Source organism: Chionomys nivalis, chromosome 17 (genome assembly GCF_950005125.1).
Source record: "Chionomys nivalis chromosome 17, mChiNiv1.1, whole genome shotgun sequence".
Taxonomy (NCBI): Eukaryota; Metazoa; Chordata; class Mammalia; order Rodentia; family Cricetidae; genus Chionomys; species Chionomys nivalis.
Window position 1 is genome coordinate 39,968,815 of NC_080102.1, and position 15,807 is coordinate 39,984,621.

The following is a 15,807-nucleotide window of genomic DNA, read 5'->3' on the forward strand; positions in this document are numbered from 1 at the left end:
GATGCTTTTCTTTTGCAAAGGTTGTGGCGAGCTGAAGCCAACCGAGGGGTCGGGCGGGGCTGTCAACTTCCAGCCGATTACAACTCTTGGGAGAAGCTGAAGGTGGGAAGCTGTAGGGGGTCCCTTGAAGTGATCCTGATGTCCTAAGGCTCCGAAGAAGCTACCGGGTGAGAAGACCTCAGAGAGTCAGCAGCCTACGCCAGAAGAGTGTGTGGAAATCTCTCCGGGCAGGGGCAAAGACTAACTCCACCAATGAGATGGTCACATCAGCCTTCCTTGAAGAGCCCGGGCTCCTCTTTACCTTCCCCATTCAGCCATCCTCTCTCAAGTACCTCCCAGCTGTGCCCCTTTCTAGGGGTGCTGCTAGACCCAGGAACCACCTCCCCTCTGCCTCACTCCCTGTGCTACCCACCTCCAATCCCCTGTAGCTGGAGAAGCCCTAATCTGCCTCCTGAGAAGGATGCTTCCCTTTTCTGAGGAGGTCTGTCTGCTCTCTATCATTGCCCTAGCAGCTTGAATCAAGGAAACATACTCGGCAGGGCCCGGGGACCTCCCCGTCTGTCCACTACACCCTGAGTGGTCTGGATTGTCGCTGGAAACCCAGGCTCAAGCAGGCAGGTAGTGACTTAATCGAGTCTGAGTTGCTGCTAGGAGGTGGAGCTGGGTCCTAAGGGAGGTCTTGTGCCTCTCCTCTCCCTTCCCATTCAAGGCCTGTCCCCAAGGGGTTCACATTCAGGGGCCCCTTCTCCTCCTTCATCCTTGCCATCCGCATCCTTGCACCAGCTCCTCTCTCCAGGCTCTTAGGCTTTGGTGGGTGCTCAGCCTTCTTTGTTGACTACTGGGAGACACAAAATACTCTTCTCTAACTCTCCCTAATATGGAAACCCCTTATTAGGTCCCACCCTGAACCCTACAACTTCCTTTTCTTCCTCCTCCTCTTTTCCTTCTCCTTCCCTTCCCAGACTCGATTCTTGACCAATAGAGCCCTTCATAAGCCCTGCCCCCCAACCTTGTGCCTGTTTTTGCCGCAACCAGACCTTAGGCATCACATCACTCTGGCAACGTCTGTGTTCCCGGGAGGGGCAATGGGTCAGTCTTCCATAGTTCCTCGGCCACAGTAAGGAGCTGAGACTTTATTGCAAGAGAAGTAGAAGCCACAGAAGGCTTTTCACAGGCAAGAGACAAAAACAAAGTAGGTTTTGCCAGGTCCCCTCAGCTTCTTTATAGGGAAGAGGCAGTGGGGACATTGGGGACTTCTGGGAGGCCTGAGTGCTGGGTCCTCAGCCAGGGCACCATGTGAATTCACACCAGGCTTCCTCACTCTCTGAGAAAGGGCAGGGGAAACCTGAGTCCCAGTCAGAGAGTCCAGAGACTGGTCATAGAGCTCAGGATGCGGGGGAAGTAGCAGCCAAGTGTTTGCTGACTGCAGTTCCCACCCCAGCATTGACCTTCCTCTCAGGCTGCTGGAGTCAGGAGCCTGGGGACAGCTCTGTGCCACACAGTTTCCCTCCTTCACAGACCAGGAACTCATTAAACCAGCCTCGGGGAGCACAGGCCTTCACTTAACCCAGTCCATGAGGAGCTTTGCTTGTTGGATGTTCACAGAGTGGGCCTCGATAGAACCAGACTTGTAGGTTGCTGGTCACTGGGCCCAGAAAAGCCTGGTGCCACTATCCAGAGGCACAGTGGGCTTCCAGAGATGAGCCTGTGTCTTCCGCTCTAGCCTTTCTCTTCCTTCAAGAAGGGTCTCACTTGCAGAACAGAAGGTGCTGCCTGAGGGGAGATGGTTCAGTACTGCTGCGTCCAGGCTAGGTGCCTGCACACTGACACCTCCGTGTCCCCTGGGTGCACACAGGCTTTGGAATGAGAACATTCCAGGAACTTTTGAAGTAGCCTAGAAAGCAGGGGAAGCAGATTGGCCTGTCCGTTTCACAGATAAACTGAGTCTGGGAAAGGCAAAGGAGAGGCAGGTAAAGGAGGGAAGAAGGGTGAGAAACGATCCCGGGAGCCCAGACACAGAGACCTTGAGTCCCTGTCTTCCAAGGAGATGGTTTCCTTATTGCTGAGCAGCCTGGAGGGTGAAATGAGGGGTTCTTTGAATGAATTTCTGGTGGGGGGAGGGGGCAGAAAAGCTGAGACTCACTTTTGTCCACCCTGGTTTGAGCTTCTTCAGCGCAGAGACCCGCCCGCCCACCTACCCCCCCACCCCCAAAGCAGAGCGCAAGCCACACAGAGTCACACGGAGGTGGCATGGAGACAGCTAGGCTGGTCTCCAAGGGCCAAAAGCAAATAAATAAAGACAGGGGGGAAAAGGATGAAGCTGCGGGTGGTGGGGCCAGAAGAGGCCACAAGGAAGGGATTTGGGGGAGCTGGGTCTTAGGGTAGAGCAAGGAAGAGGCCTGGAAAGCCAAGGGCAGTAAGCACAGTGAGGTGAGTGCCCACTCAGGCTGATGGGAAATCAGCTAGGGGTTCTTGTTGGGAGAAAGAAGCTCCTGTATAAACAGTCCTCTACCCCTACCGTAAGCAAGGAACCTCCCTGCTCCAGGCCCTGGTTCACCGCCACTTGCCATATCCTAAGCCTCCATATCAGGCCCTGGACCCAGCCAGCTTCTGTGCAGTTCTTCGCTGCCCACTCTTCATTTCTCCTTAGCTATACTGTTTCCCAGCTCCACCCAGTATGTGGCAGACAGTCATTTATTGCATTGATCTCACTGTGTAGCCCAGGCTGGCCTTGAGTTCACTGCGATCCTTCTGCTCAGCCTCCTGAAGGCTGCAGTGATGGGCCTGAGCCACCACGCCTGGCTGTGAATTTGTGCCTTTGGGCTGACTGAGCAGGGAGCACGGCTCAGTGGCCGGGTACAGCCCTGATCTGCCGGCGGGCCCAGATGGAGACCTGTGTCAAGAGAGCCATGTACACGGCTCTGTAGGGAATGGCAGTAAAGGATGAAGAGGGAAAGAGGTGGTGGACAAAAGAGCTCGGGGGGTGGGGGGGACTGAGGAGCACTTTGCCCACAGGATCAGGGGAATAATGACTCTCTAGATGGAGGAGAAGGCTGGGCGAAAGCCCAGAGATGGCAACTGGCTGGCAGGAAGGATGGGAGATTAGGTCAGGGAGAGGCCTGAATGTGCAGGTGACAACATGGTCTACGGGCCCTGTTCCTGGCCCAGATCATGTCCTCAGACAAGAGAAGTGGCTCCGGGTCCCTAATCCAAGAGAAGGCTCAGGGCTTATGGAACATCTCCTAGAGGTTTTCATAGACGAGGTTAAATTCATTGTCTTCCTCAAACCTATTCCATTTCTCCTAGGAGAGAAAAGAGAAGGAACGAAGGAGGGGAGAGAAAGGAGAGAGAGAAATATTAGGTAGGAAAAGAACAAATTTGAGCCAATGTTTAGTCATTGATTGCATTGATGACTAGCTCTGTGTAGCCCAAGCTAGTCTTGAGTTCACTGCAATCTTTCCAGAATGCTGCAGTGATAGGCATGAACCACAACGCCTGGCTATGAATTTGTACCAATTTATTTTTGGTGGGGGGCAGACAGATAGCTTACTGAGTCACTTCGACAGGAAACATGGTCTCTGTCCCCAAGCCCACTTCTTCTGCCATGCCTCTCCATAGCTGCCCTCCACCCTCTAACCCCAGCAGGCTCCCAGGGCCAGTTCCTGGCTTCTCCCCATGATCTTCCTTTGGTCTGGAATGCGATCCCCTCCACATAGACACTCAGCCCTTAAAAATTCACCAGCAGGTGCATCTTAAGAAGACCAGGGAGCCCTCCCTGTTCCTCACACTGCATGTACTCCACACAAGGCTACCAGTTTCTCTGCACGCCTTTGGGGTCAGTAGTTTATTCCTGCAGAGTAAGTTTCTAGAAGGCAAGTGTACCTCACTTTCCTGCCTAGCATCCCAGAGCCTGCCCTTGTATAGATACTGACTGAGATCTTTCCAGTGGTCTGGGGTGGGAGACCCTGCTTCCAGTTAGGGCCTAGTTCAGGGTTTTGAAAACTAGAGATTCAACAAACACTTCCAGCCTGGAGCAAGGGGGCCAAGTACCAGTTCCTGCACTCCTTAAGGCTTCTCCACCGTGTTTTGAGACCACCCACCTTGCAGGCTTCCCACACCAGTGTGACCACACTGCTGCTTTGTAGAGTTCAAAGCTCTGGGGCTCACGTTACTCTTTTGAATTCTGGCAAAGCTGGCAGCTCAGGTCAATATTACTCATCCACTTTAGAGATGAGCACACTGAGGTTTTCTTTTTTCGAGACAGGGTTTCTCTGTAGCTTTGGAGCCTCCTAGGACTAGCTCTTGTCGACCAGGTTGGCCTTGAACTCACAAAGATACTCTGCTGGGACTAAAGGCGTGCGCAACCGCCGCCCGGTTGAGCACACTGAGAGGACGTGTGACAAAGTAGTGAGCCCAAGGCCCGGTCACAATAACAGCTAGAGCTGGCACCAGTGCTCCTCCAACTCAGACTGTAACCGGCACATGCCTAGGGCCATCTGGACGCCTTATGCTCTCACTTGACTGGCCAGTGTAGACACTGCACAGTGCTCACCAGCAGTGGTTATAATCACCACACTGTGTGAGTTCACGCTGGGTCCTGGGTCGCCCTCTCAACACCGTGAGCTGTTCTCAAAGAAAGCCTGGGAGGTGAGGATTATCCTGGCTCCTCCGAATACAGACCAAGAGATTCAAGCTCCTCCAAGGCTGCAGGGCTGCTGAGGGACCAACCGAGTTCAAAGCTGCCAGTCCTCCCAACCGCTAGGCCAGCTTGTGGGGATGGCACAGTCAATTGCGTGTGGCCCAGTTCTGGGGTCTATTAAATTCCCATGGCAGAGATGAGGGAGGGAGGGGTGAGAAGGAAGCAGGCTCCGTGTCCCCAGGCCCAGGCATACCTTGGAGGGAGGACTTTGGCTGGAGACGGGGCTGCCGGTCTCTTCTTCGAGGCAGGCGTAGACCTCTGTCTCTCGGGGCTGTAGACCCTGTGGGAAAGAGGGCACCAGTGTCAACGGCAGGTGACATAGAAGGACAGTCAGTCCCCAGGTTCCTGCCTGTTGTTAACCGGATGTGCTGTGGAAGCCCAGAGAAGGACAGAACACCTGGGCTGTCCCCATTAAAACTGCCAGTCTCTGAGTCACCTGAGTCCTTGCCCTGATTGTACAGGGCCAACTCTGTTTATACCACACCACTTCCCTCAAGGACCACCAGCAAAGCCCAGAACGGGACACAGTCCAGACTCCCCCTGGCTGGCAAAAGGATGCACTGTCGCCCACCACCCCTGACAGTCCTCAGGTCCCCGAGGCCCCAGCAGCAGAAGGAAGCGCCCTACATGACACCTAGGGTCCCTGCTAACTTCTGCCCTCACTCCCTGGTTCAGGGACTGTCCATGACGGAATCCCATCCACTCATCCACCTTCTAAGTCTCCTCTTACTACCCATCCAGGGCTCCCAGATGACCCAGGCACACAGTGGGAGTTCACTCCTCGTTCATCAGTCCTGTGCCTTGCTGGAGGATTCCAGAATCTAACTCCAGAGCCCAGCACACGCTGCTCTCTCCCCAGCCTATTATTTCCTTTGGTCCCCTCAAGTGACCCTACTCTGGCCATCTAGGGCCATCTAGGGCCAGAGTCATTCCCTAAATATGCACCCTTGGAAACACATGCTCCCACTCTTCCCCTGACCACAGTCCTGCAATCTATGACTTCTCCAGAGAACTTCCCTGGGGCTGGGAAGCTGGGACCCAGCCTCTGTGGCTCTCTTCGATGGGGTTCACATCCAAGGTACACCCACAGCCTTCAGCAGACTGGGAATCTCTTGGGGACAGGGACCATGCTGGTTTGTCTGTGGGCTCCAAACTCTATAGCTGGTCTCGGCACAGTGACAGTGCCACCAGGTGAGGATTGGTGAGGGAACTTCTCCCCTACTAGGTGTGTGGGGCCAGTCACTCCTGAGGGTCTTTAGCAGCCAGAACACAGATTCCAAGATGGTGAAAAGACCCTGGCTTTGAAGTCAGACAAGACCAGGTTCAATTCTTGGCTCTGATACCTGCTGTCATAGGCCTCTTTGCTGCTCTGTGCCTCAGTTTCCTCATCTACAAAATGGGAATTATCATATCTGTCTTATAGGCCCAACACGTGAATAAATATGAGGCTGCACATAAAGTTGGCAAACAGTAGGTGCTTAATATGCAGTTGTTCAAAGATCGCCCAGGAAGGCACCACCCCAGCTGCGGTGTTTCGGAGCTCTAGAACACAGCTTGCAAAAGCCCAAGCAAGAGGCAGAAACCCTCCCTTCCCCAGTGTACTTGTCACATGGATGCCGGCTTGTTGCCAAGGAGGCGGTTTCCCTGGCAACAGTCAAGCAGGGGTTGGTGAGGCAGGCTGGGGAGACAGGTGGTGCTCAGAGGCAGGAGTGGGGGGGAGGTGTGGGGGGGGGGAGAAGGGAAGAAAGCGCCCAGAGGTAGCCACGCATGAAAACCCCTGTAATAAACCATTTGGCGCTTGGGAGACCCTAACTTCAAGGGCATCAGACACAGGCAGGGTGGCGAATCCGTCCTGAGGACTGCTCAGAGTGTCTCTCAGCTAGACAGAGGGAGGGGGTTGGGAGAGGATTTTCCAGCCTGCCTCATCTCCAAGGGAAGAGAACTTCCAAGGCCAATTCTGAGCCCTGTGCGCCTCTGTGCCTGACCAGAGAACTAACCTCTGCCCAGTGCACAGGGTAGAACATGTTGCCCAGACACACTATGACCCCTCAGGCCTTTCTCAGACTCACAGACCCAGGGACCACAGGTGGTTCCCTCTCTCTCATGTCTCCAATATTCTGGCCACCCTAGCAGGTGCAAACCCAGAGAAGCCAGGGACCATCAGAGTCAGGGAAGGGCACCCTGTTCCTGGTGTCTGTGCTACAAAAGGCAAGCGTGGCCATCACTCAGCTGGTGTCCAGTGGAGCCTTTGACAGTCCTGACCTGCTGGCTGCATTTGCATTCAGGGTTTGACCTGCTGTTCCCGGCTGTGAAATGCAGGGGAGGGCCTTGTCAGTAGGGCACTTCTGAGCCTCTCGTCCAGTTCAGTTTTCTGGGCCTTTCTCACCAATGTGCGGCAGGGCTAACGGGGAGGTTGCCTCCCTCGACTCTCTGCCAGATTGTCCAGGCTAGGCTCTGCTGGCCTCTGCTCTACAGCGGTTACTTGTCTGACTCTCAGGTCCTACAGACCCCTTTGCCTCCTGTTGCCCAGTGGGCAGTTAGAAATGTTCATTAGCCTGGTGGAAGAATCAAGGCCAGCCTCCAGGTTGGTCCAGGGCACTGTGAAGCTAGCTGTCTGGGCCTGGATCTCCTCTGGAGATTACAGTTTAGAAAGAGGCAGTACTGCGGAGCACCCCAGCTCTGGATCAGGGTTCTGGTATGATTGAAGTTGCCAATCCACTCCTGGGAAAGATTTTCCATTATCACATCTGAGTGTGAGAAAAGTCACTTCATGGGGCTGGAGAGATGGCTCAGCAGTTAAGACTGCTCTTCCAGAGGACCATGGTTCAGCCGGGCGGTGGTGGCGCACGCCTTTAATCCCAGCACTCAGGAAGCAGAGACAGGCGGATCTCTGTGAGTTCGAGACCAGCCTGGTCTACAAGAGCTAGTTCCAGGACAGGCTCCAAAACCACAGAGAAACCCTGTCTCGAAAAACCAAAAAAAAAAAAAAAAAAAAAACAGAGGACCATGGTTCAAATCCCAGTACCCACATGGCAACTCACAACTGTCTGTAACCCCAGTTCCAGAGGACCTGGTACCCTCACACAGACATACAGGCAGGCAAAACACCAATGCATAGAAAAACAAATAAATCTTTTTTTAAAAAATCACTTCAAAGAAGACAAGAGGAACTGGAGGCCAGGGACACTGGGCCAGGCAGAGGCAGAGAGCAGAGGTGAGGGGAGGTCTTCAGAAGCTACTGACACCCCATTTGTTATAGTTATCCCCTCTACCCTGCATCAGGTCTTGAATCTAAGCTGCCCTGGAAGGTCAGAGCAAGCGTCAGGCCACAGCCCTGAGCTTGTGCAGGACGAGGATGAGGAGGGGGCTTGAGGGAGACCGTGACAACCTAAGGAAGAGCAGGGCATGACGCCTGGAGAGAGGAGCCGGGGGAGGCTGTCGTGTGTATTATTTTGGAAAGGACCATCTGAGGAGAAAGTAGGTATAGGAAGGACCTCTTGACGGGTAGACAGTGACAACTTGGAGGCTGTGAACAGACTTCTAATCTTGATCTAGGGTGGGATGGCAACTTCTAAAGGATTGCTGGCCTCAAGAATTGCTTCTGTAGGCATAGTCATGTACAGCCTAGTCCACATAGTGAGGTCCAGGCCAGCCAAGCGAGACTCTGTCTCAATTAAAAAACAAAACAAAGCCGGGTGGTGGTGGCGCACGCCTTTAATCCCAGCACTTGGGAGGCAGAGGCAGGCGGATCTCTATGAGTTCGAGACCAGCCTGGTCTACAAGAGCTAGTTCCAGGACAGGCTCCAAAACCACAGAGAAACCCTGTCTCGAAAAAACAAAAAACAAAACAAACAAACAAAAAAAAACAAACCAAACAAAAACAAAACAAAAAACAAAAGAATTGCTTCAGCACCTCCACCTGCAAGAACAGGAAGGGTGTCTGGCCTGAGTGACTGACAGAACAGCCAGCATTTCCCAGGGAGAGGATGTTAGAAGCACATAGTGCCTGAAGATTTAGAATTTGGCTGAGAACTGCAAATGAGACATCACGGTGGAGCTTGGTCCAAGGCTCAGGGATGTTTGAGACAAAAGCTGGGGCTGATCCAGACATGGATGGTATTCAGAACCCTTCCCGATGAGATCACTCAGGGGTGGGGAGTGATAGTAAAAGAGGGCAGAGGTCCCAGGGCTGAACCCCAATGTCTACACCGATATTTGGAGATGAGGGTTCCACAGCTCCCAAGGAGGAATCAGTGAGAGGAGGCTGAAGAGGTGTGGCGGTGAATCAGGGGAGGATCGAGAAAGAATGAAATGTTCTAGAATCGAGGAGGAGGGAGCACTCAGGGAGCTGTCAGAAGCTGCTGAGTCACCAAGGGACCTGGGGACCCAGAACTGCCTGTCGGATACAGCCACGTGGAACCAGAGTGACTGTCAAGGAGAGCTCTGCTGAAGGGTGGCTGCAGGGCTAGCCAGTCAGAAAGGAGCGGGTGAGGGCTAGGAGATGCCATAGTGGGCCAAGTCCTTGCCACAAGTGTGCAGGGCCTGAGTTCAAATCTCCAGAATCCATACAAAACCAGGTGCAAGCCATGTATGCCTGTTATTCCAGCACTCCTACAGTGAGATGAGAGGCAGAGACAAGAATTCCTGGAGGCTCGCAGGCCAACTAGCCTGGAGTATGACGCAGTGAACACAAGCGGACCTCGTCCCAACTACGGTAGAAAGCAAGGGCCAGCATCCCAGGTTGCCCTCGGACCTCCACACACTTGCTGAAACACATTGAAATCCACACTCACATATACAGATGGTATGCACACACGTGCACACACAGATTTTCTTTTTAAATGTCAAATAAAAAAAAAAATCAAGAAAAGGCACCCTGGGGCGTTCTGTCATCTGTAGAGAAGGGAGAGCAACTGGAGGGGACACAGTTCAAGAAGAGAAATTTAAGACGGAAGGAATCAGAGTGTGCTGGGAGCTGCAAAGGCAATGCTGGATGACTAACCCTGCATTAATCATCAGGACTAGGACTCAGAAGGTTTAAGTGGTAGAATCAGCAACTTCCAGACAAGTCCGAGTTAACACAGTGAGACCCTGTCTACAGCAAAACAAGCGCAAGGCTTCGCTTCTGTCAGGCTGGCCCGTTTAGAAACTCTAATAGGTCAGGATTCTAAACACAAGTTCAAGTGCTACAGTGCTTCGGATAAAGTCTGAGTGCTCTTCCACGTGAAGGCTAGTTAAAGGGGGATGTATGCAGACCCACCACCGCACTGGCAGACACTTAACACCTGATAAGACAGAGAAAATCAATAGGGACCAACAAGGATCCGGACCATTTTAGCAATGTGATCAGCAAATTTGCTCTCACTGGCACCTAGAGAACACTCACGCACCGTGAGTGAGGTGCGGCTGCTTGCCTAGGGTGTGCAGAGCACCAGGTGAGACATGAAGCCGGTTTCAGTGGCGCTCACACTATAAAAGTCAGAATATGTGTACATACGAAAAATAGATTTAGCCAGAGACAAAGAATATTACAAAGCAGCTGGGGGAGAGGACTCCGTGGTTAAGAGCACTGGCTGTTCTTCCAGAGGACCCCAGTTCAATTCCCAGCACCCACGTGGCAGCTCACGGCTGTCTGTAACTTCATTTCTACAGAATCTGATGCTTGCTTCTGGCTTCCCTGGACACCAAACACATAAGTGGTGCACAGACATACGTGGAGGCAAAAGGTTCATACATACATTAAAATCAAGGAAATTCAAATTCTGTGCAACTCTACGTTCTTAAAGTACAGTCGGACAGTGAAACTCAAGCTCATAATTCCAGCACCCTGGCGGTGGAGGCAAGAGGATTAGGAACTCGTTAGCCTGAGCTATGGGTGTCAAAACAAAAGCTGAAAATAAAAGCAAGTATAAGGGCTGAGGCTCCTGCTCGGAAGTACAGTGCTTGCCTCTTGCCTAGAGTGTACAAGACCCTGAGTTTCATTGCCAGATGAGCGAGGAAGGGAGTGGGGAGGGAGAGGGAGGAAGAGATTGATTGGGAGAAAGAGAGATTGATTTTCACATAGCAGCTGACACTGTACTCTCTCCTAGTGTTGAGCTGCTGGGAAGGAAGAGGGAATTTGGGGGAATCTGGGACGGCATACGCTGCAGCAGCTGGTGGAAAGTCCCTGGAGAGGAGAAACTAAGGGCCTTTGGGAACTGTCCTGTTCTGAGAGCTGTCGGTGTTGCCCCCCACGGGAACGTCCCTTGGCCTCATTGCCGACTCCCCCACCCTCAGCAAACATAGCCTAATTCTGATCATGCTCTGGGTGGGGATTTATGGCTAGGTCTCACGTGTGCATCAACAGGGTTCTGGAGACAGGAGGAGTGATAAACACCCTCCAAATATGTCCTTGGCTACCCAAGAGGCCAGCTGTGGGGTCGGCGGCAGCACCTGGTGGCTTTGGGTGACACCAGGCAGTAAATCCCTGACTTTGTCTACACCGAGCAGACGCTACTCACAGAACTGTAAGAAACACAACTCGGGGGGAGTCCCACGTCCGGGTGACCAGGCAGGCACAGTCTCCTCAAGCCCTCCCCTTGTAACTGTGAAAACTGTGCGGGGGTGGGGGGTTGGGGGGAGAGGGTGCACGTGACACAACAGGGTATGTGACACACGGAGTCTCGCATGGAGCCTTGCTGTGACTGAAGGGATAGATGAGGAAGGGACTGGTGGACGAGCGAAAGCCCTTGATGTGTCGAGGGTGTGGGGCGGTGCCGGGCCCTTTCCTCTTTTTGTGACTTTGGCTGTTGCTGCATCAGGGTCACTTGTGCAACAGAAATAGGAAAAAGCTTGCAAGCCGGGTTGGGGATAATTTGCTTAGCTGAAGGAACTTTCTTCATCCTTGCCAACTTTTGCTCTCACTGCCTCATGTTCCAAAAGGGGGCCCACACATTGCCTCTCCCTTAGCCTTTGTAGAAATCCATAATTTGTAGAACTGCTGTGTCTATTTTGTAGATTAGGAAACACTACCCTCACACAGCTAGCCAGGCTCTAGGTCAAGCCCGAGAGAGGTAGAAGGGCTCTGGGACTCACCGTGTAGATGGATTCTGCTGGAGGCTTTGTGGTTCCGCCGGTGGATTTGGGACTGGGGCAGGTCCTGGTAATGTGCTTGCCCAGGACTGACATCTGTTTCTGTAGGGAGAAGGAAGCCAGGGCTGTGGAGGCTGAGAAGAAGCAGCTCTCCCATCTCCCTCCCCTTACAGACCCCATCGAGGGAGGAAATTGCTGATTGCCATGGAGCCACACAAAAATTAATCACTCAATCCTTTCCACTCGCCGTCTCCAGGGAGAGGTGCCTGAAGCTACAGGGGCAATGTCACAGCAGAGTGCCTGACTCTAGGGACAAAACTGTAGGTGGGCCCCAAGTGAATGCCAGCCAGCCCCTCACCGACTGTGGCCCTGAAGGAAGACACTTTCTCTCTAGCTTCAATGTCTTCAGCAGTAGCCCCTTAGCAAGACGATTACAAAGTTTCAAGGAGGGGACGTAGGAGAGGTGTTTGGTGGCACTCGGGAAACCCTCAGTCAACCACCTCACGTCGGCTGAACACCTCTGTTAGCTGGGCAGTGTGAAAGGGTGGACACATTCCTGCCCTCCTGACCTTAAAGTTTGTGGGAGAGATGGGCCATACATCGCAAATTTACCACAGCAGAGCTTCCAGTATTCAGAGACCAATGACTCAGGAAGGGGTTATTTGGGGGAAATGCGAGGACTGGAGTGTGTTCAGCAGTAACAGAGGCAAGGGCTCCAGGCAGAAGCACAGCAGGCAGGCAGGCATGTACCAAACCTGCAGGACTGAGGATGCTCAAGGAGAGGTCAGCCTGAGGCTAACTGCCCCGATGGGCAGGATGACGGGCAGGGCAGTGAGGAGAGCAGAAAGCATCGAGGGCTCCAGGTAGGGTGCCTAGAGCAAGCCAGCTTTGGAAAACTCCAGAAGGCTAAAAACCAAATGGCAAGTGGAATTGGAGAACACTGGGTCACCCTGCTGGAAAAGCACAGGGCCCCAGGGACAGCCAGAGGGAGGCAGTTTGGACGCCCCCCTCATCACAGGCACCACACTGCCAACAGTGGAGCAACATCGGTCTCATCTCAGGGCAGGAGCTAATTAAAAACCCTGGCCACCTGCCAACCCCCAGCCCATTTACTCCCGGATTAGCACTCAAGAGCTACTTAACTCACAGGCAGAAACCGGTGCTACCCCCAGTCTCAGCATCATCCAGCTGAACATGGAGTCAGGGAGGGAGACATGCCCTGTTCCTTGTGCTCAACAAACCTGCAGACGAGTTCTCGGGTCATCTCCGCTCTGTGCATGAAGAAGTAAAATCTTGGAGAGGGTAGGGGATTGTGCAGACACGCAGTCAGTAAGTGGCAGGGGCAGAATTGGAACCTGTGTCTGTGTTTGCTAAGACGCCAACCCAATGCTACCTAGAGTGTTGGCATCTGTTTGTGGGAATTCATGGGTCTCATACAGACAGGTGCGGCCACCTGTGCACGGTTTATAACTCAGAAAGACCCCTGCACTTGTCACTTAATTCTCTCAGCAGCCCAGGGACACTCAGGGTACATTGGTACCACCTCCTTGTCAAGAGGGCTGGGGTTCTGGCCCCTCCCCTTTTGAACCTGCTTGTCTAAACGCCACTAAAGCTCAAAGACAGGAACTCCCAGGCAGTGGCTGTTTGGAAGCTTCCTGGATAAGCACTTTGGATCCAGGCTGGAAAACACAGGTCTTGGCATGAGACCCCTGTGGGCCGTGGTACAAGCCCTCTTCCATGCTGGGCCTGGCTGAGCACCAGGGATCCTGTGGCCTATTGGGTTTGCCACTGAGAGCTCAGGGAGGTGAGCTACACTGTTGGCTTCAGGAAAGTGCTCAAGTCCACAGGAGGCCATGGATTGTTAGGGATGTGCAGAGGAGGGACCAGCAGGGGAGAGGAGGGCGAGCAAGAGAGTGGGGAGAGAAGAGCAAGGAAGGGAAAATGGGCAATGACAAGGCCACAGAATACAAATGACACCAGTGTCTCTACTGGGGGGTATGGTGGAGAACAGTGGGAGCCACGGGAGCTGGACGGGGTCAGATTTGCTCCATAATTGGCCTCAGATGCAGGTGCAAGACGGATTGAAGTTTGGGAGCAAAGGGGAGGAGGTCCAAGCTGAAGTGGGAATCCTATGGGACAGAGGGGGAGTACCCTTGCAAACTCGGTTGGGTTACGTTTTGCTGTGGAGGTTGGGGATGCTCTGTCCCTTGGAACCAGCTCTGTCTACTCAGGACCCTGACCCACGCTGCCAGAACTTGTCCTTTCAGGTTGTGGTTATTCGGGGAGTCAGTCAGCCAGCCAGCCAGAGTGACTTCTCCCATAGTGCCTAGCTCTCTGTTACCCATGTTTCCTCTCCCCAGTAGGCCCAGGGAGGGTCAGCAGGCCTGGCCTGAGACCTAGCTCTCTGTACCTCTGCCCAAGAAACCTGTTAAACCTCAGTTTCCCCCGCTTTGAAATGGGAGCCATAATGTCAACCTTGCCCTCCTTGTGCCCTAGCTTGCTCCTTTTCATCTTTCAGGAATCAGCATGCATATATCCCATGATTCCTTCCACCAGCACCTACTATGTGCCAGGCTCTGGCACACACCAGGATATCAAGTCCCTGTCCTGTAGGGTGCTTCACTCAGGCAGGGAGACAACAGAAATGCTGAAGCCAGAAGCTGGATAGTAGGGTTGGGGGGAGGTGATCGAGGATCCTGATAAGGGTAATGGGGCCCAAGCCAGGGCCAGGAAGAAGGGGCTGGACCCTGGATAGGCTGAGGGACAAATGTGGGAGTGAGTGGACAAGCCACACACAGCTCCAGGGTTTAATCCTGAGCCCTCAGGAGGCCTAAGGTCCTGAAGAGTGTTCCTTTGGTCATTTGAGGTAGAGATACCCTATGCCCCATATATATGAGTCACCATGTTCACCATATCAGTCTGAAGCTTAGGGAGGGGCCTGGCAGCTCATCAATGGATGAAAACATAAACCCTGGGACAGATCAGTCACCCAGTGCCTAGGGAAAGGTGTCCAGGACCTTCCAGAGCTGTTTTCACACACACATATCCAATCAGGTGGAGTCATCACACCTGCTCCCATGGTGGACATCACAATGGCCATCATCTTAGCTGTCCTGGTGCTCAAAGCAGCCCAGGTCTTCTTTAATGCTTCCCACCCTCACCCTCCTGTCCACAGCCAGGATGCCTGGAATTGTCTCCTCTTGGACTCTCCTCTGCGGAGATCTCAGTTGAGGCAGGGAGGAACTGGTTAGCCTGCCCAAACTCACAGAGCTGGTAAGGTGTGGGGGGGGGGGGCGGGGGGGGTAGAGCACAAACCCGGTCTGGAGTTGTGCTCTCAGGCCCCTTCCCCAGCCCCCACTGACCACCAAGCAGGCTATCTTGGGATTTTAGTCGTTGTGTTTCCTCGGGGTTCCTAATCTCTGATATATCCTAATGCCTGGTGCATAGTAGGTACTCGGCTAAGATCCACTTTAAAAGTCAACCCATGTATTTGCTAATAACTATGAAAGGACTGAGAATTATAATCCCACCAGCAGATTCTTACTGAACACAACTAAGTGCAGAGTCCTATCCCACAAGCCAAGGCAGGTGACAAGGAAAAGACCTCTGCGAGGTGAGAATGAGGGGTGCCCTAGCGGGGAGTCAGCTCTCCTAGGGAGTAATCATGAGCAGGAAACAGGCAAGCCAAGAGCCGGAGCACACTGTCCCCTTCACATACGCTCCAGCCCTTGCTCTGTCATGTGCTCACTATATGACCATAAGCAAGTCACAGCTTCTTTGGGCCTCACTCTCTGGGGCTGTGAGATGGGAAGATGTGTGTGGGAGGGTCAGGCACACAGCATTTCTTAGGCTCTCCCTTCTTGTTCATGGCTGGCTATCAGGGGTGGGGAGCAGGCTCTGTCTGGGGACCTGATGGGAGCCTGAATCTTCTGCCGGATTCTTAAGGGATGAGTAACCTGGGAAAGTCTAAAGAACCCCTATTTCTTTCAACTGGGTGGAAGTGGGCCTCTGGGCTGATGGAGTATCCTGCCCAGGGC

At 53.3% G+C, this 15,807-nt stretch overlaps 1 protein-coding gene across 2 annotated transcripts in view; it reads right to left on the minus strand.

The window, feature by feature from the left end:
• Positions 1-1,127: 1,127 nt before the first annotated feature.
• The window catches only part of Nfam1 (NFAT activating protein with ITAM motif 1), a 31,972-nt gene continuing 17,292 nt past the window's right edge, over positions 1,128-15,807 (minus strand). The window contains exons 4-6 of one of the 2 annotated variants that reach the window (XM_057791996.1): positions 11,774-11,872; positions 4,893-4,979; positions 1,128-3,302 (exon numbers count right to left, since the gene is read on the minus strand). In XM_057791996.1, coding sequence (XP_057647979.1) covers positions 3,243-3,302; positions 4,893-4,979; positions 11,774-11,872 — 246 coding nt within the window. In that variant the 3' untranslated portion in view covers positions 1,128-3,242. The remainder of the gene's footprint in view (positions 3,303-4,892; positions 4,980-11,773; positions 11,873-15,807) is intronic. The other variant, XM_057791997.1, reaches the window with a different exon arrangement.